Below are 27,681 nucleotides of genomic sequence, written 5' to 3'. Positions count from 1 at the left end.
CTAAAGCATCTGCCCCAGCATTCTCTTCTCTTGGTACCTATATAATACTAAAAGAATCAAAGAACTTTGATAGTTCATTCACAACATCTAGATATTTGATTAGTTTTTCACCTTTAATAGCATATGAGCCATTAAAGTGGTTAGTCATCGATAACAAATCTACATATACTTGAAGATACTTGATCCTCATGTGTTTAGCTAATTGCAAAACTGCGATCAGAGTTTCGTATTCCGCTTCATTATTGGTGGCTGGGAATGCACACGTAATGGACTGGGGTATTATGTCCCCCTGCGGCGATTTCAGTAGGATACCCAATCATGTTCCTCTTACGTTCGATGCTTCATCAGTAAAGAGGATCCAAGGATCCTTGGCTTCTTCCAGTTGTTGAACCTCCAAATCTGCTTCCTCTTGTATGTCACTACTGAAATCAGCCACAAAGTCTGCAAGTGCTTGTGACTTAATGGCTGTTCTGGGCTCATACTGAATATCATATGCACTCAATTTCACAGCCCATTTAGCCATGTTGTACTGATCAAGGATGTTGAAAGCTTCTTCGAGCTTTAACACAAAAATGCCACTTTGAAGGATTTAGCTTCATGTTGTACTGATCAAGGATGTTGAAAGCTTCTTCGAGATCTCTAAGTTGATCCTTAGCTCTCTTTGACTTCACCACCATGTCATCTATGTAGACCTCCAAAGTCTTGCCTAACTGATCCTTGAACATCATGTTTACCAATCTTTGATATGTTGCCCCAGCATTTCTTAGTCCGAACGGCATAGCAATATAACAATATATGCCGGTAGGAGTCATGAATGTTGTATTCTCTTGATCAGATGGTTCCATCTGAATTTGTTGTAATCCAGAGGAAGCATCCATAAAGGTAAGCATCTCATGCCCTGCCATTGTATCCACCATGGAGTCTATATGTGGTAACGGGAAAGGATCCTTGGGGCATGCCTTGTTTAAATCGGTGAAATCGACACACACCCTCCACTTTCCATTCTTTTTAGAAACAACAACCACATTAGCCAACCATTGAGGATACTTAACCTCTGTGATCATACCGGCCTTAAGAAGTTTTTCAACTTCTTCTTGTATGATCTTGTTCCTCTCAGGAGCGAATTTCTTTCGCTTATGATGGACGGGTTTAATAGAATAATCAAGGCCCAACTTATGAGTAATTACCTCCTTAGAAATACCTATCATGTCTGAATGTCTGAAGGCAAATGTGGATTTTCGTCGCTTTAGGAAGGATATCATATCCTCCTCTATCTCGTCAGGGATACAGGATCCTAGGAACACCTTCGCGTCTGGATCTTCAGGATCTAAAGATACTTCTTTCACGTCTCACTCCCGAGCTTCCAGCACGTCCCTAGGATGTTGCTGTAATTGCTATGCTATCGTTTGTTTAGCTGTCGGCTTCATTGATGAAGAATAATAATTCTTGGCTTCCACTTGGTCACCATCTATCCTTACTACTCCCCAAGGAGTTGGTAGTTTGATGCACTGATGGTAAGTAGAGGCTACAGCCTTCATTCCATGTATCCAAGGCCTGCCAAGAATAATGTTGCAACAAGAAAGATTGTCAATAACACAAAACTTTTGGTAAGAGTTTAACCCTTCAATGTATATCGGGAGTTTGATGTCCCCCAATATTTTATTGGTTTCACCACTGAAACCCACTAGAACCGACGTTCTTGGGATGATTTCTGAGTCCGGGATGTTCATTTTCTGTAGTACGTCATGTTGGATGATGTTGACCGAGCTTCCACCGTCGACTAGGATCCCGCGTACATAATGGTTAGCAATAAATAAAGTTATAATCAAACCATCGTGGTGAGGATCCTGGATGCTTGTCTTATTTTCTTCATGAAAGAAGATTCTTTTGTCAGTCGTCAAAGTAGTGGATATGACTGGTCGGTCTCCGTTCTTCAACTTTGTTTCTTTGGCGTGTCTTTTTGCCGATGAGAAAGAAGTACCGCATATATCTGAGCCACCGAAGATGAAGTTGATTACTTGTGCGTCTGGTGGGGGTGGAGTTGCTTTCTGTGGTACGTCTTTAGGATCCTGGATCCTAGGCTTTTTTCTTCCCAAGAGCTCTTTGAAATGACCCTTGCTCAGGAGGTATCCGATTTCTCTCCTTAAACCAATACAACCTTCTGTCTGATGGCCAAAGTCTTCATGGAATGCACACCACTTGGACTTGTCTTTGAAGGATGTTGTTTTCTCATTTTTTCGAGGCCACCTTGCTTTCTCTCCAAGATCCTTCATGGCACAAATTAATCCATGGGTATCAACAGAGAAGCAATACTCGGAAATACTTGGGTAGTCCTCATCATCTTCTCCTTCTTCAACTGCCCGGACATTTTGATTGTTGAATTTTGTGTACGGCTTTGAGTCGTTGTTCCGGTATGAGGATCCTTGTTTCTGGTTAGATGACTCTTTTTTTGTTGGAGCTCCTGATCGTTCTTGGATCTTCTTGTCATCCTCTAGCCTTATAAATCTGAGTGCCCTGTTTCCGACTTCATCTAAAGTCCTGCATGGGGTCATCACAAGATCGTCATAAAATGGGGAGCCCCTTTGAAGTCCCATATTGAACTCTTCAACTGCCGTAGCCATGTCAAGATTCGGGATTTCAAAGGCTTCCCTTCCAAACTTTGTAACAAAATCCCTCAAGGATTCATCACGAAGTTGGATAACTCTATATAAATCACTAGTTAATTTCTCGAATTTTCTACTACAAGAAAATTGGCTATTGAACAAATTAACTAAGCGAGAAAAAGAAGTAACAGAAAAGGTAGGAAGACTTAGCAACCATTTTAATGCGGATCCTGTTAGTGTGGATCTGAAACCCTTGCATAGATAAGCCTCCTTGAGTTTTTCGGGAATTGGATTAATTTCCATTCTCTCCCTGTATTGAGCCACATGCTCTTCGGGATCAGTTGTTCCATCATACACCTTCATATTGGGGGTCTGAAATCGTTTTGGGACTTCAGCATCACAAATAGGTGGAGCAAATCTGGACAACTTGTGGCTTCCTTCTGGTATTTCAGGAATCGGACGGACCACTCCTTGCACGCTGGATATCATATCCTTAAGCTTCTGAATTTCCTTAGCCATAGCCTGGTTGATACCTGTATCCTGCATAGAGCCAAGGTTAGTGTCTAAGGACATATGATTATACATGTTACCTCTCGGTTGATTGAACGTTGTCATCCCAGAAGTGTAGCCAAGGTAAGAAGCATCTGCCATGGTAGCTGGTCCACCAGAGGCAATGGTTTGCATTGGGATGATGTCTCCTTCATGGACCTCCAAAGACCTCTGATGTTGAAGTCCTGACGATCCTTGATTCTGGAAGAAGGATCCTTGGTGATAAATCCCAGAGGATCCTGGCTGAAGGAACGAGGATCCTTGAGTTTGCTGACCCATGGATCCTTGTTGAAGGATAGATTATCCTTGTTGAGGGAACGAGGATCCTAGAGTTTGCTGACCCATGGACCCCTGTTGAAGGATAGATGATCATTGCTGGAAGATGGAGGATCCTTGAGTCTGTTGAGCCACAGATCCTGGAGTAGTGAAATCCAGAATCCTTGGCATTAAAGGAGTCTGATCCTCCAGTGGCCTCTTATTCTTCTTGAGATCTTCAATTTCACGTAGGATCTTCTGGTTGGTTATGTTCTGCTGCTCCATGTATGCCTTAACCCGTGAAAACATAGCAGAAACATCATTGTTAGAGTTAACCACCGAAGTGGCAATAGTGTTCTTTGAGCTCTGGAAGACTGAAATTTGTGTCTTGTTTCCAGCAGCAGTAGCCCTCGGTGCTACTGTGATTGGAGGAGGCATCGGCGGCAAAGTCCTTGATGAGAGAGGAGCCGAAGATGGCATGGTTGATGAAACAGAGGTTGATTGAGAGGCCATTGATGGTGATATGGGTATGAAAGGTTGAATATTGATAAGGTATTTTCTGGATTATAGCACCAATTGCCCCACGGTGGGCACCAAATTGTTTTGGATAAAAATCAGCTAAGGATCAAGTATCCAAATCTGTAAAGTGAGGTATAGTGCTATGTTGATAATAACGAATATGTAATCGAAATCTTGTTGTACACAATGATTTGATCACGAGGGAAAAAGCCCTTGAATACGATAATCTTACTTCGGTAAAAAGTTAACAAGGTAATCTTTGGTCGAATCACTTCGGTCAAGGATTAACGAGGTAACCTTTGGTCGGACAGTACGTGATTTTAGTAATTTCTAGCACAAAAAACCCCCGGACAGTGAAAACTATCACCGTCAAGTTTATTAATCGAATAAAGGGTGTTACAATTGGTGGAGATTATGATCTGTGATACAATATTATCTAAGTGTGTGTGTATTGCTAGCCTTGCTTCTTTGGATGATTATGACGTGTACTATATATAGGTGGTGTGCCCTAACTGATCATAACTCAATTTAAATAGGAAAAGAATAACAAATATCCTAATTTTAGCCTAGAATCAAGCCTTTCCATAATTATAGCTCTTTCCTTCATTATCCACGCGGTATATTAATTTGATTGAGAAATTATAGCTTTGACTTGGTCATTTAGCCGTTATACCTGCCATAAATATCAAGATAACAAAGGAAAATCGTTAATAAATAATAAGTATTGAGGATCATTGATCCTGACAGGATCTTCAACATATTCTAAGGATAATTGATCCATATTATATGCCAGGATAACATATCCACAGTGTCAAATTTCCGTGTACTAACAACAGCATTCCCCATCTCGGATAGCTTCTCGCTTATCTGGTTCACAATCTTTTCATAATGGTCCTTGAAAGCGTTCATAGCCTGTAACCAACAATTGAGTGAGGGTTAGAAGGATATTGGATCCTTAAATTCAAAATAGCAGGATACAGGATACTTACAGTGAGGATCACATCAAAGTGGGTTTCAAGCTCAGAGGATCTCCTTCTCTTGGAAGCGGCTGACTTGGCTCTGGTAGTTGCAGTTTTTTGGCTCAGAACTGGTTGTTGCCTTCAAAGCCTCTTTCTTGACATCTTGAGGAGTAACCATACTGTCAATATCCTCTAAGGAGAATTTGCTAGCAGACTTTTAAGATTTCTTAACGCCTGCAGGAATAAGTTAACAGATAAGTATTCTACCTATTGTTATTTATTTCAAATTATTACACTAATCTTACTTGACATGTTGGAATATGAGGAAATATCACAAAAAGCATCGATGAAACGGCTTGAAAAGTTCTGACCTCGGTATCCAGTGCAAGGAACCGTGTTGTTTTTTCTTCTGTTCCAGGTAACTTGACCAGGGAAGCAAAATTCTCAACTGCAAATCATAAAAAAGAGATATAGAGTTAGATCGGTCATCACAGATTATATCTTGTTAAGGATCCAGGATCCTACCCTTTCTGATCCATTTAAAAGGTAAATCAGCCCCACCAGGTATGGAGTTGCGATTTATGAAGAAAAACTGATTCCTCCAAAAGGAATCGTTTAGGGTCACTTTTGAAATTGGATGGGGTTGTCGAGGCTTGGATTTCAGTATGAACTGGCTTGGACCTTGAGTGGTTAGGGTATACAGGTGAGACAATTCTGGGATGCCGAAGTCGATCACCTCTTCTTCAGTAATCCTCTCAATGGTACCTAGAACCCTCCAAATCATGGGCATAGGTTGGATATAAGATATGCCCGTGGTTTCGAAGAAACTCTGTGTGAAAGGGGGAAAAGGATAAGTGTAGCCAATGAGAAAGGGACAAGCTGGAAAACACACCCAGGTTCAGGAATAAACGTCACATGGAACGCCAAAGTCATATGGTCGGAAAATGGTTTCTGGTGGAAACAGTGATCGGAACTCGTCTATCTCGGGGTCAGTGAACTTGCATATCTCTATAGAAGGATTGGCTATGAGGTTCTGGGATTGCATCTCCGTCAAACCGAAGTCACCGGAAAACTGATCGGACGGCTTAGAGGGAGAAGAAGAAGCGACAAACATGTTTGTTAAAAATAATAAAAGAGCAAAGAGAGAAAAGTAGGATACCTGCTGAACGGCCGGATATGTGATTATAAATGAATTATCGGGATCACATATATAGGCGGTTATAATTAATTTTTAGGGTTTGATAATAATGACCCCTGGCATATGTCTAACCGTTTAATCTTTTTGCAGGGATTTCAAATTTCAAAATGCCAGCTATAGAGCATAAACACCCGCCATTTTGGGGGAAATTGTTAGGGCATGAATTTTATGCTGAGGATCTATTATCCTTGACTGTCTTATGGATAAGTTATCCTGGTGATATGTCTCAAGTTACAAAGGATCAAGGATCCTCGCTGTAATTTGTTTACTAATGATTGTATTTGAATGGTGATATGTTAGCTAATTATAACGACTATAAGACTGAGTCTACCTCAAAGTTCGCTACTAGAAGCTCCCAACATGTGGTCAAAGAACGTAGAAGGAGTTGTGGACGAGTGGCGGATTATTAGGATATGTTTTTAGTTGATATTTTCTTTATATTATCAAGATAACGATCAATTATAAAAACACTTGTATTCACACACTGATGTGCGAAAATATATATATAAATATAAAACACAAGTCGCAACTAAGCTTTTAAAAACCAAACAATCTATCCTAGTTCACACAAACGGCAAGTGTACCGATCGCGTATAGCGCAGATAAGGAAAGTCCGGATATCGAACTCGAAGACACGTGAAAACGTTTTTTAATTACTAAACTCTAACTAAGACTCACCAAAATAATATTTAAATGATTTTTTAATATTTAAGATTTATTAAACTACTTAACTTAATTAAAAGAAAACTGTTAACAAAACTCTTTAAGAAAACTTCGGTTTAAATTCAATATAAAAAACGTCTACCTAGGAATGAATCATGTTGATAGAAATAACAAGACAACGGATTGAAAATACTCAAGACACCGGTTATAAAAGATGACACAACCAAAACTTGTTTAAGAAATTCAAATTACCTCTCAGTCTCTCTAACAAACTTTAACTTATTTTAGTTGATTTTAAAGAACAAACCGGAAAAACAATTATTAACGTGTTCAAATGTCGACTCACCTCTCGGTCTTACCGACACACTATCCTAATGGAAACGAATACTACGCAACCAAGGATAGAGGAACAATTTAACTTAACCCAAATTAAACCAACTAATTGCACATAAACACTCAAACTTGACAAGACAAAAACCCGCTCTCGCGCGGTCTTAATTCTAACAAGTAAAAGCAATGAGACAATGTTACTTCTTATCACCTCTCGGTCTCAAAGAAGGTATATTTTAACTGATTTTAGATGATTATATTACCCACTTATCCCTACTGTTGTACACCCCGCAAATAAACCCGAAACACCAAGTTAAGAGTCTAACAAGCAATCAATTAATCAAAACCAATTCAATTAACTAATGCAAGAGGATTATAAGTAATAACAAATAAAACACAGCCATCACACACAATCTAATTTATGGTTTAGTTAAACTTTACATCAATAATTCAAGTCTTGAACATTAACAATCCATTAAACAAGTTTAAACTATTCAACAATCATCTATCCTAGGTAGAACAAGCAAGTTTAGCCTAACATAGATTTTGGACAGCCATGCATACTTAATAAAAACATCACAAACATGATAAAACTCATTCAAGATCCAAACAATATCAATAACGAGTCAAACAATCAATCAATTGCAAATCAATTCAAAACAAAAGACCAAATCAAGAAAGTTAGGGTTCTTGAACAATAATTAAAGTTTAAAGATGTTTTACTAAGTAATATGGCTGAGATTTAAGATTGTTTGAAGCCCCTAGCTGCTGCCCAAGATCACCTCTTCCTTCTCCAGCCGCCAACAGCCCTCAGCCGCCTTGCTTCTTCCTTTTTTCTTCTTTTCTTACTGGTTGAAAGTTCCGATCGGAACTTCTTGCTGTTAAGGTTTTAGGGTTTTTAATTTCGGGGTTTGTGGATCAAGAATGGCAAATTTCTTTTGATATTAATTAAATATAATAATATAAAAGGCTTTTAAGAAGTGGGCTTGGGTCGGGCCTTGATTAAACTTTGAAACTTTGACACTTAAACCCTCCAAGTTCTCATTTTCTTGCCTTTTTTTTCACATCTTTCCATAACCTACACAAAACATTTCAACTTTGTAAAACTTTGCACTTAACCCCCTAAACTTACATAAATTTGATATTAAATCATTAAAACATTATAAAATTGTAAGGAAATATAAGTGTGTTATTCAACACATCAAACATCCCCACACTTAAGACTTTTTCGTCCCTGAAAAAGATTTTACTGCAGTTGGATCAGAATCGGAAAATCAAAGTCAAATCAAACATATAGGTTAGATTTTAAAGCTCAGAAAAACGCAAAAACCGCGATCATCGATATTGTTGTCCACCTAAACCCATGCCTTAATCTTTACCGAGACAAATAAGATCCGACAATATTACTCAGTGGTTTACACAATTAAGACCCGCTTATTTTCTGCTTTTACCGGACCCGACCACCCCAACTTGACTTAAACCTCAAAGTTAGCAGAATTAAAACTTTGTTGCTCAATATTCATGAATAGTTAAGACTATCAAGGGTATTGTTTATCCACCTAAGCTTAAGCATCAAAGTCTACCAAGCAGCCATTAGATATGATTAAGGTTCAATTATTCATAGCCAGTGCTCCCCACAACATGACATACCCCCGTTATCAAGCAATACCCCAAATCCATAACCATAGGTGAGTATGCAAAATTTTATCTGTAGGGCTTACATGTAGCGTGTCCCTTGTGGTCCGTTTCTTAATGGTAATGAGACGCGAGCAAGGGGACCCCACATGACTAACAGCATGGATGATCAAGTCTGTAGTATATTTGTACTTTCGTACTTTTTGTGATCATGTTTTTAGACTTATAAGGGTTTGCTCTTTGGCTTTATTTTAAATATCCACAACCCCACTTAGGAATTGTGAATACCCAGCTAAATAGATTGCATACAGACCCACGGTCTCCGGACCCGAAGCATCCCATCAATACAGGATTTAAGGTTATAAAACCATACGCCGATGAGGTGTAAAACACTAAACTAGCATTTTAAGATTTATATCACAGGCTACACGGCATACTCTAACATTAAACCTACCCAAGCTTCATATGATAACGTATTCAAATTTTTAAAACTCATGATATTTCCACTTTTTCATACCAAAATTTGAGGCTTGAGTATGGCCCGATCTTTCATTGCTTATTTTCCACGGACAAAACGCTTTACCCACAAAAGATTTCCGTTTAACCGTTTTATCAAATTTGCCCTTTCATTTTCAAGGCTGAGCCTACCGACACATCCCAAGTTAAGTGCGTTTTCTTTAATTTATCTCATATTATTAGTAGTTTGAAAAAAACCGATTTCCGAATAAAATCATCATCTCCCACTTTAATGCAAAAGAAACTAAAAACAAGGGACATTTTTATTTTATTTTTTTATTTTTTTTTAAAATTTTTTTTTAATTTTTTTTTAACTTGAACAACGTACGAAACCGAAAAACAAGTGAAAACTTTTTATTTTTTTTTAAATTTTTTTAATTTTTTTTTCTACAACTAAGTAAAATAAATTCCCATTCCCACACTTAGAACGAAATCGTCCTCGATGAGAACAAGGAAAAGAAATAAAATAAAAATAAAACGTAAAGCATAAAATTAAAACTTTAAAGAACAGAAATTAAAATAGAGAACGGGTTACTCCCCTGGTTTAGATGCAAATTCTTCATCAGCTGTGTATGACTCAAACGAACGACCGTATAGCATTTCATTCGCGGCCGCAACCTCGGGTGAATTAGTTCCAAAACGCAATCAGAGCTACCATGCGCATAATAATACCTATCACAACTCCAACTCGCTCGCATGTAGCGGCGTACAAAACAGAAAACAAAAACATAAGAAATAAACATATTTTTGTGTTTTTGTATTTTTTTAACTTTTTTGATTTTGATTTTTTTGAATTTTATTTTTTTGAATTTTGGAATTTATTAAAATTTTTAATTAACAAAAATAAAAGAAACAAAACTCTAAATCTCGGGCTGCCTCCAGAGAGCGCTTAGTTTAACGGGTCCTCAGCCTGACCCCAAATCTCAATTTCAATCAGGTGGCTTCTCCTTTATCCGTTTCCCACTCGACCCGTTTCGTTTTATTCGTCTACTAGTAGTCAGGAAAAACTTACCAGAAAAATTTAAAGAGATTTTGTAAAACTGAAACGGGTCGGACCACCAAGACTTATACTTGCCCGGACCAAACTTTATACGAGTCGTGTAATGAAGGAGGATGTCATCTTTGCTGTGTGTCAACTTTTTATTTTGTTTCGTATGTCGTATCCTCACTTTCAAGTTCGTTTGATCCAAGTATACATGTTCCCTCTTCTGTGATGTCTCCCTGAAAATTAATCTTCCATTCCTTCAATGTCACCTCCCGGGTCAAATTGCGTATCATCTACTTCCATAGAGGTATCCTCCACAAGCTCTTCATGACAACCCTCGATATCAAAGATAACCACATTCGCCTTCTTGACCTCCGTCAAAGTAGATGCAATGATATCCGGCAGCTTCCTCTCTTCATCTAAAAATGCATACTCAAGGTGGGCAGGCGAATCCTTAATCTCTAAGGAAGAAGGAGGAATCTCGACCGAAGGTCGGTCAATCGGATCGTCTCGTACGATCTTAGTAGACACACCAGATTCAGGGTTATGCTACTCAGTGTCGTCATCTAAGGACTGATTGGTTACGGCAACCATTTCAATCTCAGGAATCTCCCTATCGAGAATCTGGGTGTCGGAGGCAGATCCTCCACAGATCTCGTTGAAAAACTCTCCAACATGTGCCATGATGGTATTGATGAAGTATAAGGAGTCATCAGCAGACTTGGGGTGTTTCAGTGACTGTCGAACGTCAAAGGTGACGTTCTCATCCCCAACTCTCGGAATCAACTTACCCTCGCAGACGTCGATCAACGCCTGTGCAGTGGCAAGGAATGGTCGGCCTAAGATAAGTGGGACACTATCATCATCGTTCATGTCCAGGATGACAAAGTCCACCGGGAAGATGAACTTCTCGACACGAACAAGCATGTTCTCGACCACCCCTCGGGGGTATTTCACAGAACGATCAGCAAGCTGAATACTCATACGGGTGGGCCTCGGTTCGCCTAAACCCAACTTGCGATACACGGAATACGGCATGAGATTAATACTGGCACCAAGATCTGCCAGTGCATGAACAACCGTATTATCACTCAAGATGCAGGGAATCGTGAAACTCCCAGGATCTGACATCTTTTCTGGTAACTTTCTCTGCAAGACTGCAGAGCAACCAGCACTCAGAGGAATAGAAGAGACTTCGGCTAACTTCTCTTTGTTCGAAAGAATATCCTTAAGGAACTTTGCATATTTGGGCATTTGCGTGAGTGCCTCAAGGAATGGGACATTAAGATGAAGTTGCTTCAGAAGATCAAGAAATTTGAAGTTACCTAAAAACCATAAAAAACCAACATACTTTCTGTTTTTTCGCACAAAAGTCCTTCAACAACTTTTTGCACGTTAAAGTCCCTGCACATGTTAAATTTGAACAAAGAAGTGACATAACTTTTAAAAACAACATTAAACTGAGTTTTTTGAAGCTTTACATGTTTTTTTCCCTAAACTTTATACTACGTGAGTAGGACGCGTTCCTTATATAATGGATTATTGGGAAGATATAGCAAAAAAAAAACATTTTTCTATTCACAAATACTTTTTAATTAACCACGATTAAAAATGTATAAGACAACTTAAACAATCTTATTATATGTTTTTACGTTCAAATTTGTTTAAATTATTTAGTACTATTTCAGCTAACTAATAGTAAGTATGTTGGCTTAAATTTATCATACATATTCATCTTTGACATGGTTATTATTATCTGCTAGACACGGATTTTGAGTGTTGGATGTAGCAATTTTGCTAGATGGATCAGAAAATTAGGTGGAGTTGTTCAATTCTTTGTAATTATATACATGTATAACGTTAACTATAGCGTTGGAAGAAATTATATATTCACACGCTTGAGGAAAAATCAAATACATAAGGAAAAAATTAATTTCATTGTTTTTTAAAGTTATGTCACTTCTTTGTTCAAAATTAACATGTGCAGGGACTTTAATGTGCAAAAAATTGTTGAGGGACTTTTATGAGAAAAAACAGTAAGTATGTTGGTTTTTTATAGCATTTGCCCGTAAAAAATGGGTAATATGAGTATTTTTAAAAGTTTGAGATTGCACATAGACTTATCGTCAAATTAGTTACGGGTTCAAATTGTTGACTTAAAAATGTCTAGCGGATGAAAGTTAGAATTGTAAACATGGTTCGGGTTTTAAATTTATTTTCAAGGGCATTTTTGGAAATAATTAAAAGGTTCGGGATTTGACAGATTGACTATTATTCCTTCGAATATTAAAGTTTAAGAAAAGATTGCAAACATTTTCGACATGCCAACCCAGGTCTATCAATGCTTCTAATGAAATATTTGTGACAACATTAACTTTTCCTTCAATTGTGATCAGAACGTTATATGAGAAGCATGCCATGCAAAACTATGCTCAGATTAAGCAAAATATTCACAAATTTGAATGGGTTAACATGCTATTTTTATGTTGTCATTATGACAAAGTTGAGAAGCCCCGTGAAACTTATCAAAATCTTTTTCATGGTTTAGCTTAGAAAAAACATAGTTCTTGAAAAACATCCGTTGTTACAATTTAATGTTTTCATTTCCTTTTATGAATGGTAAATTGATAAATACTCCATATATCAATAAAGGTAGTCCTCCTTCTGTATTTAAACTGAGTGGTTAGAACTACTATCGTATAAGAAGTTTTGTTTTCTAAATTGTTCATAACCTAAATTCTTTCAATATACGTATATGACACTAAGAATGAAATTTTCAATGGAAAGAGTTTTCTCGGTTACGTTTTTGCACGTATATTTTTTATAAGGTTCATTTAACAAAAAATCATTTTGATATATAAATAAAATCAATTTATGTACAAATAGTATATAAAAGTATAGATGTAATACATTTTTTCATATACGTCCCGGAATTATTTATTTACTTGTAATTTTATAATTTAGATTATTACGTGTGTGTGACACGAGCTCTAAAACTAGTGTGTGTGTATATATATATGAGAGGGTTATCCTAAAAATAAGTAGTTTTTTAGGAAGACTAGGAATAAATAATAATCATTGAATTATGTTAATCAATGATTGAAATTTAAAATTACCAATAACGACAGAGTTTCCTAGAATTGTTCTTTCACAATAATTTGTAATGCCAAATGTCAAAATTTTGTTGGTTCTTACCGTTTTTAGGTAACTCATTATTCTTATTTGAACCATTTGCTCTCTCTCTCTCTCTCTCTCTATATATATATATATATATAGGGGTGGGATCTAGAGAGAACTCATCTTAAAGAAAGAACTAGAGAACTAGTAAAGAATTATTTTTAACTATTTAAAAAAAAATTATTTTGTGATTTTTTTTTCCTCATTCTAATAAGATGATATTGATACTAAAAAAAAAACCTTGTCGGTGTAGTACTGTAGTGCACATGTGCACTAATGCCTATTGCATATATACAATAGTGTTTTATTGCATATAATACAACACAATTGCATTATCCAATACACACTATTGAATATATGCAAATACGACACTAATAATTGTAAGCAAAACACATTATCGCATATATGTAATACAACACTAATGCATATATGCATTATATCGATTTTTTTTTTTAATTTTGTACATAATATAACACTATTGCAAATAAGCAATACAAACAACTATATATATGCTATTCAATACTATTTCAAATATTAAAATGCACACTATTGCACATATGCATTATAAAAAAAGTTGGTGTATTGCATATATGCATTACTCGTTAATTTTTATTTATTTTTATTTTTTGTGGTGAAGAATAACAACATATAAGAAGGATAAAAGAAAAACAATTTTAAATTTTTTTTTAATTAAATTAAAAATACTTCATTATTAGTTCTCTACATAAAATGGAGTCCTCTCATGATCATCTCCCTATATATATATATATATATATATATATATTGATTTCTTTTGAGAACCACTTTGAGTTTTAAGAACTCGAAAGAACTCAACGTAACAATTTTTTTTTCTCGAATTTTTATAACTTCCAAAAGAAAAGTTCCAAATCAAGATTAAAAATACTCAGAAAGGAATAATCCTTCAATATATCCCTCTCTATACATATTGAGTTTCATTATTTAGTTTGTTGTATAGCTTGTTGGCTTATGTTTTCATAGTAAATATTTTGGCCGTCTTGTCTTGTTTTAACGGTTGTTTATACATCTGTTCATTATCAGATTTTTCACATTATACTTTATAATAAAAAACCAAATTGATAATACGGTGTTCAGGCAATATGACTAATTTTCTAGAAAATAAAAAATGAAAAATTCATAAAATGTCTCGTTTCATAGAGAGATTTCATTTTTGTCCCTATATATAAAGTTTCCACAAATGTCCCCTACAAACATGCCTTTGACGATATGTTTGGCCTCAATGCGCCTTTCACGACATGTTTGGCCTCAACGCATCTTTCACGATGTGTTCGGCCTCTTTTTTTTTAATTTTTTTTATATATTACATTATTATAACTAATTTTACTCATATCTGTTTTTTCTTTTATAACTTTTAATATATAAAGTAATATATAATTTCGAATATGTCATTGAGGCGTGTTTATATTTATTTACATGTAGTCATAAAGTTTACTCAAAACCAAGCTAGGTCAAATTTATATCAAAAAGTTCAACAAATGTTTAATAAAATTTGACCTAGCTCGTTTTTAAATAAAGTTTATGTCAACACGTAGAGAAAAATAAACACGTGTCAACGGTATATTTGGAACTTTACAAATTTTATACATTAAAACTTATTAAAAGAACAAATATGAATAAAATTTATTATAATAATGTTATATTAAAAAAACAAAATAAAAACAATTAAGATGCGAAACACGCCATGAAAGATATATTGAAGCCTAACATATCGTGAAAGACGCGTTGATGCCAAACATGTCATGAAAGATGCATTGAGGCCAAACATGTCATAGAAAACGTGTTTGTAAAGAATATATCTGAAAACTTTTTATTTATGAGAGAAAAAAATGAAATAAATAATTTTCCCATAATACAAACATAGGAAAGTAAGAGACCAATATTGGTGAAGACTTGTTATAAATAGAGTGGTTGATTGGTGTCAGCGACTGATTCTAAGACTGTCGTTAATTTCTACACGGACAAATCAGCCGACTTTCGACACCAACAAAAATAATAAAAATGGAGTCACCATTCAAGCCGGAGATTCTCAAAGGCAAGGTAGCACTTTTAACCGGAGGAGCTTCCGGCATCGGCTTCGAGATCTCTACACAGTTCGGTAAACATGGCGCCTCTATTGCTGTTATGGGCCGTCGCAAAACTGTCGTTGACTCTGCTGTTTCTTCACTCCACTCACTTGGTATTCCGGTACTAATTTTATTCTAGTCTTCTATTGTATAAATCGCTAGGCACTAGTCGGACGGTGTGATATGGATCGATCACTATATACATATATATATATATATACCGAATTCTATATATAAATTTCTCAACTTTGACCGATTTTGATCACATACCGATTAATCGTCGATTAGTCGGTGGGGTACTGACTAGTGATTAATCGGTGTCGCGGGATTTTTACAACCATGCATATAACATGTGATGATGCTCCTACAGGCTGTTGGTTTTGGGGGGATGTTCGCAAGCAGGAAGATGCAAAGAGAGTAATAGAATCGACGATCCAACGCTTTGGCAGGCTCGATATCCTTGTGAACGCTGCAGCCGGTAATTTCCTGGTTTCGCCGGAAGATCTATCTCCGAAGGGCTTTCGAACAGGTTTTGTAACTTTGTTGTATATATATCTCAAATCTTTAAACAGAAATACTGTCACTGAAGAATATTATTAATCAATGTTTTTACTGTGGTTAGTGATCGACATCGATTCTGTCGGTACGTTTACCATGTGCCATGAAGCAGTCAAGTATCTGAAGAAAGGAGGACCTGGAAGAAGCTCAGATGAGAGTGGTGGAATAATATTGAATATCAGTGCTACTCTACATTACACAGCTGGTTGGTACCAAATTCATGTGGCTGCTGCTAAGGTTATATAAAAAGATTCTAAATTTAAGTAAACATTATGTTTATACATTCATGTATGTATATATGTATGTTTCTTTAATGTGTAATATTATAGGCTGCAGTGGATGCTATTACAAGGAATCTGGCACTGGAATGGGGAACTGATTATGATATTCGTGTGAACGGGATTGCACCTGGGCCGATAAACGACACTGCTGGCATGAGAAAACTCGGGCCAGATGAAATAAAAGCCGAGAGCAGGGCGAGCATGCCTCCTTTCAAACTTGGAGAAAAGTGGGATATTGCAGTTGCAGCACTCTCTCTTGCATCATCTGCGGGTAAATACGTTAACGGAACGACCCTTGTGGTTGATGGAGGACAGTGGTTGAGCGGTCCACGCCATATGCCAAAAGAGGAAGTGAAAACGCTTTCTAGAATTGTGGAAACACGCGCTCGAGCTGCACCCACCGGGGTACCTACTAGCAAACTCTAGCCTACCGGAAATATGATTATTATGCATATTTGGTGATAACTTTTGGTATTGATGTAATTTTCTTGAAAACATTGTGATCATTCTAGCTGTTTTATCGGTCAAAAATACAATAAATATAAGAAAACAAAAAAAGAAAGCATGTTCCTTTGGTGATACAAATTTGACTTTTTGTTGGTCAACATCTATGAAGAGGTGCAGGGTAAACATCGAGTGGTTGGTATCTCAAACGGTCATTGTGAGGTATCGGTCCTTCCTGTAAAAACAAACAAACCAAACCCGTCAAACTACATTTCACAAATTACTGAATTGATATTAACATTTTAACTTAAAAAATATATAACACGTACGTCATCTGGATTTATTTGGAAGGGCTTAACGAAATCTTCAAACATCTGTGGGGATAATCCGCTTATCATATCCTTAACTTCCTGAAATCATTGAATCAAACTCATTTTTAAATGTAAACATGACCTAATTCCAACTAATCTGTTACTGATAAGCAAAATGTAACATGTAAAACTTACCAGCCCAGTAATTCTTGAGTTCTCTAGTAGTTCACTTGAAATCAAATCCAGTATGTGCCTATTATCCATCAATCCCTTCATTGCAAGCTCTTCAGTCTCTTCGATATACTGGAACCCACATCAGAATAGCATTAGGTAACAAATATAAGTCGAGTATACTAACGAATGATATTAAAGAAAAAGTTATGCGTACTCTTGTTAATTCACGAGTGAAGAGCTCTGAAACTTCTACTGTCATATTAGCAGGAATTACATGCGGGTCATCCCACTGAAATATAATACCAAAGCAGATGAATTAATGAAGCGATAAGAATGAATTAAAGGCGACGATGAATAATTAAATATTATATACCCTATATTTTATAAGTTCACCATCAGTACTATCTGCTCTATTGGCCAATCCAACTCGGTGTGTCAATGTTGCATACGCTAATCTTGCATTTCTAGGGCTTATCACCATTTCTCGAGCAATCTAACAGATAATCAATCACGTGTTAAAACCAATGTGATTATTAATTTTAAAAAACAAAACAGGTGAAAACATATACACCTTTGTGATCTTTTCTAGATCATCAGCCCCACCATCCGTTATATCATCACCATAAACAACACGTTCGGCACATCGTCCACCATGTGCAACCACCATTTGCATCATCATGTACCCAAATGTTGTGTAACCTTGATCCACCATATCTTCTCTAGGGTAAAAAACAGATATTGCAGTTTCCTGATCAAATATGTTAGCTATTAACAAACATAAAAATATATAATTTAAACGAACACTTTAAAAGACAAAATTCCGATATTATAACCATACCTTACCACCGGGTAATAACTGAGAAAACGCGTGCCAATCGTACCGAGGAAATAAATGTGCTAACAAGATATGACCGGCTTCGTGTACGGCCAAGAGCCTCTTCTTTTCAATAGATACCTTTCACATTTTGAAAACAAGATTTATGACTAAAATACCCTTACAAAGATGCAAGATTTTCAAATAGTAAGAGGGCAAAAAGGGCATACTCTTTCTTCACATTTTTGTTGCTCTTCCTCTGTCAAAAGCACACCCATTCCCTCAAGCAACTGCTTATCTAACACATCAACAATATCTTTCTGGTATATTTTCGTATGTCCTTTTCTCACCTTCATAAATTTTATCATTTCACCAATTAATTCATATGAACAATATTAAGTAAATTATATAAAAAGTGACACTTACAGCCATTATTCCAGCTTCATTGACAAGATTTCTTATATCTGCCCCAGAGTACCCAACAGTGCGAAAAACCAACTGTATAATGGTAAAATGAACTTACAAAACTTAAACCTAGAATAAAAAAAAAATCCAAAAAATTACCTCTCCAAAATCAACATCTTCAGCAAGCTGCTTCCCTGTACTATGAACACCAAAAATTTGAACTCTTTGATTTGCATCGGGTAAACCGATATACAATCGGCGATCAATACGTCCAGCACGAACGAATTCTAGATCCAATTCATCCGGTCTATTTGTAGCACAGATGAATATGACCGCTTGTCTTAATGAAAATCTATCAACCCCTGTTTTCACCTTTCTGAAATTCATACAAAATAACATATATCAAAATGAATCCAAAAAAATAAAAGGTGATCATTGAATTTAAGAAACTAACTCTCCATCAAGCTGAGAGATTAAGGCATCAAATGTTGATTTCCTTCTTGGATCTTTTCTTGCGTGTCTGCCAGCGATAGCATCAATCTCATCTACAAATATAAAAGCAGGGGCCTGCAAATAAAAAAATAAGTCATTATTACTGTAACTCATCATAAAACGATCATTAAAGTAAAAATCTATAAAACATTTTACATTCCGTCTTGCAACTGAGAACATTTGATTTATACGCGCAGCACCACTTTTTTCACTATCTGTGAACTCTGCACCCGAAGCAAAAACAAATGGCATCCCGCTCTCCTTTGCTAGTGTTCTTGCAAATAGTGTTTTTCCTGTTCCCGGAGGTCCCGATAAAAGTACTCCCTGGTACGTACAATTAAAAACTTTATTATATAACACACATGTATAGTTACAGGTGTGTTTTCAAATTAGGCCTGTAAGTGAACCGAAGAAAATGAACCATGCATGTTCATCTTTGTTCGTTTAACTTTAACCAAACAGACAATCAAACACGAGCCATGCATGTTCATCTTCGTTCGTTTAACTTTAAACAAACAGACGATCGAGCATGAGCAAACGAGTGTTCAAGTTCGTTAAGTTTGCTCATAAATAGTATAAATGAACGGTTCACGAACGTAAACGAACATAATTGAGCAAACACCAATTAAAAATAAAAGGTAACATTAACATGTTGGACCTAGAAAAATAGTGAAATTAGACTAAATTGTAAAGATGATACTTTTGTTTCATGAAACCAAACTAAACTGTAATGAGCAAAAAAAATATTAACGAATATATACACGAGCGAACCTAAACAAACGTTAACATACAAAGATATACAAACGTTCACGAACATGGATGAACAAACGAGACACGTGTTCATGTTCATTTGTTAAATAGAAAAAGAAGTTGTTCGTGTTCGTTTGTTTATTAATTAAACAAACTTCCAGCGTTCAGTTCATTTGCATGCCTATTTCAAATATTTCATCATACAAAAATATTTAAAATTACCCGAACAAACTTGACTTCTTTCTCATAATATTGCATAGGATTCCGCATGTAGATCATTAATTCATCCAAAAGATCCCAAACATCTCCGCCTAACACTACATCCTTATACATTGATTTTGTTTCATCAACTTCTCTAACTGGCTGCAGTTGTAAAATAAATTTACCAAAAAAATAAAAAAGATTAGCCATGAAATATGTATATATCTAACAAGAAAGTAGTTTTTACATGAAGATTAAAACTTTACTTTACCATGATAAAGTTTTCAGCATAAGCCATGTCAAAAAGCTGATTATACTTCTTGTAGAGGAATCTTTTTGAAGTAATGTGTAAGAGCATTAGTGATTCCCTTAAAAACCACAAAACCAAGATTCCAGGAAGTAATGCAATTATAAATTTTAATAAGTAATAGCTTTGCTTCCTTTGAAGTAAGTCAACTTCAGCTCCCGAATTTGTGATCATTTCAAAAAGGTATGGATCAAGAGGCATATCAACCTACAGTAAACAAACTGAATCGGTCAAAGTCAAAGGAAAAATGTTGCAGAGTGTTTAACATATTAAAATATGAGACTTACAACATATTCTAGAGGGAACCCTTCATTCATTGTTACATATAATGTTTTCAGATCCTCAGTGAACACAACAGCAGCCACCTGTCAAAGCTCTATGTTGAGAAAAATGAAGTGTTCAGAAAGAGAAATCTAAGAAAAAGTCACATGTCTGACCTCAGAATGTTCAAGTTTTTCAAGAAAATAAGTGTAAGGCAGTTTAGGGCGGTAACGCCACCATCTTTTTGATATCCAAAGTGCTCTAACGCCTTGTGTGCCTTTGGCTTTCGCCTTTGCATCTTCTTCACGGAAACTTTTTTCAACCTCTTTCATGTCAAATTCAATTGCATATTTAGCACGTGATGAATCTATATGTTCGGCTAATTGCTCCCTTTTCAGAATATCTTTCCATATTTGCAGCCTTCCTTGCCATGTTCCTTTAGTTTCTTGATTATTATCTAGCAACAGAAAACTATCAGATATCTTTACTAAACATTAGTAGACTTGTAAACAAACCAAACGCTCAATGAACAATTCGTGAACCATTCGTTTATGTTCGTTTATTTGCGTACAAACATGAACACAAACTTTTGTTCGTTTAGTTAAACGAACGAACATGATTACTTGTCTCATTCGCTCAATAATGTTTATGAACGTTTGTTTATGTTTTTCATTTAAATTCTTTTATGTTCGTTGGTTTATGGATTTTTTAGGTTGTTAATATATTCATTTAATTTTTTAGGCCCACTACAGTTAACTCTAGTCTAAAAAACTTTTTAGACCACAAACATTGTTGTACACATTTACTTTTAATAGGTTTAAGTTCAGTTATGTTGTTCATCTATGTTCAGTTATGTTTGTTTGTTTAAGTTCCTGAATCGTTCGTTTATACTTTATACTGTTAACAAACAAACATAAACGAATACGTTCATTTTCTTAACGAACAAACACACACAAGAAAACCCTGTTCATTTATTTGTTCATGTTCAAACGCTTGTTAGGTTAAATCTAAACGAACGAATGAACATGAACATGCTCCGTTTGAGTTCATTCGATTCATTTAAAGGCCTAAACACTAGATACAAAAAAGGCATTTCTAAACTAACCTGAAAGCCCTAATTCTTCTTGAAGTTTATTCTTATCCTGTGTCTTCAATTTCACATCCTGGTCAATGATTTCCTTGACTTTGTTCTTATAAACTGCCACCTCATCATCGTCATCATCGTCCCACGCGTTTTCTCCAACGTAAGACGTGTCTCGAACAAGTGTTCCTTCGGGCCCTTCAACAAATTTCTTCATTTTCAGACCTTTAGGCAGTGACTTCCTCCATAAGCCCTTTTTATACCTTTGAAAACACATGTGCAAATCAAATAAATACTCCCTAAATTACTAATTAGCTCCTAAATTATGCCATAATATATAGAAATTGAAAAACAACACATACTTTTTAATATTAGCTGCAGACGGCTCAGGAATCAAAGCTTCCATATATGCTTCAGACACTTCTTTTATTTGTCGATTAATAAATGGAGCTCGAACCGCCACGAATATCCTTTGACACGAAACAACCATCACCAACAGATAAATTGCCAACACGCCTACTCTTGTGGGATCCCAATTATTAACATCCTGCAAAAAGACAACATTTTCCCCAAATGTCGGTAAACCCCGAACACCAATAAACTCATTTAACCACAATGTTGTAAATATCCCGACTAGGCGCCGATTAATCGCTAGTCGCCACCCCACTGACTTGTTACTAATTAATCCCCATTTGTCCAAAATCAGTCAAAATTGAAAATTTTACAGAAAATTACATGTAAATTCCAATCCGATCAATCTTGACTAATATCTATTAATCCCGATTAATCGCTAGTCCCTATCCCACCACCCGACTAGCGCTAGATATTTCTACAACACTGTTTAAGCACAATTTAGGATTACAACTACCTTCCAACGCTGCCATTCATTCCAATTCTTGAATTCAGCTTGAGACTTCAATAAATTATCTTGAAACTCACCCACAAACCCATAAAGCTTAGAACTTGCATCTTTCAAATCAACCCCAGTTTCTTTCTTCAACGAATCCCCTAAATAATTAACCAAACCTTCCGAATTGCGACGAATCGACTGCGATAACCGGGTCCAAGCCGACCCGGGTTCCGACCCATCTGGTTTCACGGAAGCTGAAACACGGAAACTGGGTTTTCTTGATTTGATTCTATTGTAACGATGAAGTGGTAAAAAGGCAAGATTTGGGTGGGTTTGATTTAACAAGATGAACCCTTGTCTTGTGGGTTTGAGGTCTAACTTGAGATCCATTTGTGGGTCTTGTTAATTGCAGGTGGGATGATGAAGAACCCTAAGCCATTGTAGCCTCCGAGAGTGAAGAGTGAAGACAGTAAGGGGTTTTAGAGGTTTATCTTTGTTGTTTCACTAGCGCCAAAACAGATAAGTTCCTTTTTGTCTGTTCATTTTGGACATGATGAGTCATTTATTGAGTCGTCAGCTATTTAAGTTAATTTAAATGTCAGTTGTGTGAGTCCAGTTGATAGTGAGCTATTTAAGATTGATTTTAATCGGGTTAAGATAGGGATATTCAAAGGCTTACGGCTCGAAGCCCGGGCTTGTAGTTTGCTCGATAAAAGTCTGAATAAAACTAGCAAAAGAACTTGATTTGAAACGACCTTGACCTAAGCTCGGCTCGGCTCGTTGGCTCAATCATGGGCTCGTTTAACTTCAAGTTCGAGCTCGAGCTGAGCTGCCTTGTTTAATTTTGAGCTTGAAATTGAACTAACCTTGACTCGACTCAGGCTCGATTCATGAACAACTCTAGATTACTCTAATATAAATATGAAGACGTCTTGTACTTTATTTGAGTAGATTTACTCATTCACAAACTTATTATTTGTATACTACAAAATAAACATGCCTTGCATTAACTATTTATGGGTTGTAGATTTAATTCGGATAGGATAGGTTACAACTAGTGAGATTTGAAACCATTTAGACCGAGGCTGGATTTGGTTGTATTGAATATTGATGTATTCAGTTTATGTCAGTCAACTGAGAAAGATTGTATTAGGCGAAGGTGAGAACACGGTTATCCAATGAATATAATATCCATTAATTGTCGAGGGGCGGGTGATATCAAAAAAGAGAATTGGATTCGCGGACTAAAAACTAGTCATGGGGCTCATTTCGTTGTAGTTCAAGAGACAAAGTTGGGAGAGTTAAGAAGTAACAGGGTAAGCCGTTTTTGGGGTCGGTCTATTTTCGAGTTCGAGTCGGTTGGTGCGGTTGGGAGATCAGGTGGTTTGTTATGTGTTTGGGACCCGTCTTTTTTCGATAAAACAGGGATAATTAGAAATCGTAGGTTCCTGGTGGTGAGTGGGGTAATTAAATCCTCGACCACTATGATCAATGTGATGAATATCTATGCCCCAAATGACGCAGCAGAACGGAGAGCATTGTGGTGTACGCTGCTTTGTATTATAGGTGTTTTACCTGGAATGTGGATAGTTGCAGGGGACTTCAATGAGGTCCGGTCTTCATCGGAAAGGCGCAACTCAGAATTCCGTGCATCAAATGCAGTTGCGTTTAACCATGTTTAGAACAGGCGGGTTTGGTGGAGTATCAAATGGGGGGAGGTATGTTCACTTATGTCTCTGATTGCGGGGATAAATTAAGTAAGTTGGATCGAATTCTAGTTTGTCGTGAGTTCATGAGCGGGTGGCCCTCGGCGTCCCTGACGGTGCTGTCTAAGGGTTGCTCGGACCATAAGCCTGTTCTTTTAACTTCGATAGTTGTGAATGGTGGGCATTATCCATTCTGTTTTTCAATTCATGGATAAAGTTTCCTGGATGTGTGGAGTTTGTTGAGGCCGAATGTGGTAACTTTAGGTTCTCTGGTCCCGCTGATCTAGCTGTGTCTACAAAGCTGAGGTGGCTTAAGTCCAAAATTAAAAGTTGGTTGGCATTATATAATAAAATTAGAGAAGGAGACTTGCTTGAATAAAAAACAGAAATTACACTTGCTTGAGGCTGAGGCTGAGTCTAGACAATTGTTGCAAGAAGAATTGGAGGAACGGGGCCGTTGTATGATGGCTATGGAGGAGTTTGAGTGTATTAGAATTAAAGATAGTCAACAAAAATCAAGGGTCCGATGGGTGATGGAAGGGGATGAAAACTCAAGTTATTTCCATGGTATTCTAAACGCTAATATAATTAATAATAGGTTACATGGATTGTATATTGATGGTGTTTGGATGGATAACCCAACAGTTTTAAAGGATTTGGTGTTCAACTTTTATACTCAAGACCTTCCCTTTGTTGTCCGGGGCTTGCAGTGTTAGATACGGGAGAGGCAGAGGTGATGGTAACACCGTTTACTAGACTGGAAATAAAGTACGCGGTTTGGGAGTGTGATGGAGACCGAGCACCAGGACCTGATGGGTTTAATTTTATATTTTTGAAAAGATTTTGGAGATGTTTTGAGGATGATTTTGTAAAACTATTTACAGAAATCTTTAATACCGGTTCGGTTAGTAATAGGTGTTTGTCATCTTTTATTGCACTTATACCAAAAGTAAAAGATCCGACAAGTTTGGGAAATTTTAGACCGATTAGCCTTGGGTGTATTAATAAAGTCATATCGAAAGTGTTGGTAAGGCGTCTAAAAACGGTTATCGGGAAATTGATTTCGGATAATCAAACATCATTTCTTTCAAAAAGGAGTATATTGGACGGACCGTTGATGCTAAATGAGTTGGTGGCTTGGTTGCGTAAGTCTAAAAAACGGGGAATGATTTTCAAAGCGGACATAGAGAGGGCGTATGATTCCTTAAATTGGGGATTTCTTGATTCAATTTTGAGTCAAATGAATTTCCCTGTTTGTGGATGAAGTGGGTTTCGGCAATCCTATCGGCGGGTCGGTCATCAGTTCTGGTCAATGGATCTCCTACACGGGAATTCTCCTGTTCCCGGGGTCTAAGACAAGGTGATCCGTTATCGCCATTTCTTTTTATTATAGCTATGGAGGCTTTATCTAGGGTCATGAAAAGGCGACTGATGAGGGTATTTTCTGGGGTTTACAATGTGGTTGGAATGGGCCGAGGTTATCACACTTGGTTTATGCTGATGATGTTCTCTTCATTGGAGAATGGGTTGGGGAAAATGTGCGTAATCTGTGTCGGCTTCTTAGATGTTTTTATTTAGTGTCGGGTCTGAAAATTAATCTTGCTAAATGCGAGGTGTTTGGAACGTGTGGAACCAGGTGGAAAAACAAGCAATGGCCGATTTGTTCCAGTGTCGTGTTGGTAGTTTTCCGTTTAAGTACCTTGGTCTCCAAATAGGGGGGAACATGAATCTAATTAAATCTTGGGACCCTCTGGTGGAGTTGTTCCAAAAAAGGTTGTCGACGTGGAGGGTGAAAACATTATCGTTTGGTGGTCAGGCGGTTGCTTTGAAGTCGGTCCTGAACTCGCTGCCCACCTACTATTTCTCACTCTTCCGGGCTCCAGATGGAGTTATTAATAAACTTGAGAGATTGAGAAGGGTGTTCTTTTGGGGCGGGGCAGAGGACAAAACGAAGATAAATTGGGTCGCATGGGACGGGTAATGGCTCCAAAAGAATATGGCGGGTTAGGCTTCGGTTCACTTCGGGATATAAACTCGGCACTTCTTGCTAGGTGGTGGTGGCGTTTTAAGGGGGAACGTGAGGGGTTATGGAGAAGGGTAATTTGGTCAATCCATCACACGTCGAGGGCATGGCAGCCTATTCCTACTAAGTTATCTTTACCGGGCCCTTGGAAAATGGTAAAAAAAACCGCAGATGAATTAAGCTTAATAGGAATTAAGATGGATTATATGATGAAAATGGTGATTAAAGATGGGAAAAAGTTCCTATTTTGGCTTGATTTGTGGATTGGTGAGGAGATGTTATGCAACACATTTCCTTTACTGTTTAGGTTGGAACAATATAAGGATTGTTGTGTGGCAGAGAGACTTGTGATAGTGAATGGGGAGTTATGCGGTGTTTGGGATTGGAGGCGAAGACCGGGGTCTATACAAGATTTAAATGAATTGTTTTTGTTGCTCCAGGTTTGTCAAAATGTGCAGCTTGGGGATGGTATAGATAGGACCTGCTGGTCCATTAATGATTCAAGTGATTTCTTTGTGGCCGGGTTGAAATAGAAGATCCAATAGTTGACACATTCGACTCCAAACTACAGGTTCGTATGGAATAATTGGGTCCCGAGAAAGGTAGAAATTTTGGCTTGGAGAATTGAGTTGGAGAGGATACTGGTAATGACTTTGTTGGCCAACAGAAACATTGATGTGGGTTCGGTTTCTTGTCCGATGTGTGGTGATATGGATGAGTCGGTTGAACACCTTTTCGTGTCTTGCGGGGTGGCGCGGCTGGTGTGGCAGGCGGTTTCGTCATGGTGTAAGATTCCAAGCATCTTTGCTCTCGACATTCGTGATCTTTTGGATTTGTATAAACTTACTAATTTTCCAAAGCGTAAAGCAAAGATTTTTCATGCTATTTGTTTAGGGTCGATTTGGTGTCTTTGGAAGGCAAGAAATGATTTGGTTTTTAATGGCAAACCGATTATGGTGGAAAGCATAGTGGGTGAAATCAAGATGCTTGGTTACCTTTGGATAAAACATAGATCGGGTGAAACTTCATTATTGTGGGAGGATTGGTGTATGTTCAAAGTGTAACCGGGTTGGGCGAGAATAATTGTAATAAGGTCTGTTTCGTGGGTGTTTGAGTCTAGTTTATTGCTAGGCCCGGTGGTTGTTTATGTAACTGTTTTTTTATTAATGGATCTCTTCGTTTGCCTTTTCAAAAAAAAAAAAAAAAACAGAGACTCAAAATGTTTTGGGCTGGGGTTTGGTGGCCTTTACTTTTGTTTGCAAGTACTGTAAGCAATTTCTTGAAAACAAATTTGGTTTGCACCTTAATATTACAATAACATTTATTTTATTAGTTTTCATTGGTTATATTTGCAGTTCCCATTGATTACATGATGTGAAAATAACTTTTATTAGGGTATTGATATGTTAGATAATATCACAAAGATCTTTTTAGCTGATGAGAATTCAAGTCCTGTGATAAATAAAAAAAATATAAATTTAAAAGTAGAATTACACAGTGTGTGAGTTTGTCATTATTAAAAAAGTTATGCG

The 27,681-nt window shown here is 36.8% G+C and overlaps 2 protein-coding genes across 2 annotated transcripts; one reads left to right on the top strand and one right to left on the bottom strand.

Annotated features, from left to right (window-relative positions):
• Positions 1-15,387: 15,387 nt before the first annotated feature.
• On the top strand, positions 15,388-16,890 carry LOC143621517 (peroxisomal 2,4-dienoyl-CoA reductase [(3E)-enoyl-CoA-producing]-like). The gene is made up of 4 exons (XM_077092924.1): positions 15,388-15,624; positions 15,873-16,020; positions 16,114-16,286; positions 16,379-16,890. The coding sequence occupies exons 1-4, from the start codon at positions 15,427-15,429 to the stop codon at positions 16,754-16,756; spliced, it is 897 nt and encodes a 298-aa protein (XP_076949039.1). The 5' UTR covers positions 15,388-15,426; the 3' UTR covers positions 16,757-16,890.
• Positions 16,854-22,902, bottom strand: LOC143621516 (ATP-dependent zinc metalloprotease FTSH 12, chloroplastic-like). The gene is made up of 19 exons (XM_077092923.1): positions 22,439-22,902; positions 21,933-22,117; positions 21,595-21,833; positions 20,666-20,946; positions 20,516-20,593; positions 20,193-20,435; positions 19,943-20,083; positions 19,127-19,294; positions 18,933-19,045; positions 18,638-18,854; positions 18,500-18,571; positions 18,304-18,423; positions 18,098-18,214; positions 17,831-18,007; positions 17,633-17,752; positions 17,474-17,548; positions 17,281-17,388; positions 17,104-17,184; positions 16,854-17,009 (listed from the first exon to the last, which is right to left on the bottom strand). Exons 1-19 carry the CDS (start codon positions 22,808-22,810, stop codon positions 16,932-16,934), a joined length of 2,985 nt encoding a protein of 994 aa, XP_076949038.1. The 5' UTR covers positions 22,811-22,902; the 3' UTR covers positions 16,854-16,931.
• Between the last annotated feature and the right edge of the window lie 4,779 nt (positions 22,903-27,681).

This window comes from Bidens hawaiensis, unplaced genomic scaffold (assembly GCF_021521415.1).
Source record: "Bidens hawaiensis isolate Kalapana, Puna unplaced genomic scaffold, B.hawaiensis_p1.1 tig00002866_1, whole genome shotgun sequence".
In the NCBI taxonomy this organism is placed as follows: domain Eukaryota; kingdom Viridiplantae; phylum Streptophyta; class Magnoliopsida; order Asterales; family Asteraceae; genus Bidens; species Bidens hawaiensis.
The sequence above is the reverse complement of the archived record's forward strand: the minus strand, read 5'-3'. Positions and strand labels throughout refer to the sequence as shown.

Excerpts from the sequence above, each read along its gene's own strand:
- LOC143621516 (XM_077092923.1), bottom strand. The coding sequence starts at position 22,810 with ATGGATCTCAAGTTAGACCTCAAACCCACAAGACAAGGGTTCATCTTG. Across the intron at positions 21,834-21,932 it reads TCTGCAGCTAATATTAAAAA|GTATAAAAAGGGCTTATGGA; the intron begins GTATGTGTTGTT and ends GTGTTTTCAAAG. Across the intron at positions 17,185-17,280 it reads ACTCAAGAATTACTGGGCTG|GAAGTTAAGGATATGATAAG; the intron begins GTAAGTTTTACA and ends CAATGATTTCAG.
- LOC143621517 (XM_077092924.1), top strand. The coding sequence starts at position 15,427 with ATGGAGTCACCATTCAAGCCGGAGATTCTCAAAGGCAAGGTAGCACTT. Across the intron at positions 16,021-16,113 it reads TCCGAAGGGCTTTCGAACAG|TGATCGACATCGATTCTGTC; the intron begins GTTTTGTAACTT and ends TACTGTGGTTAG. Across the intron at positions 16,287-16,378 it reads TTCATGTGGCTGCTGCTAAG|GCTGCAGTGGATGCTATTAC; the intron begins GTTATATAAAAA and ends GTAATATTATAG.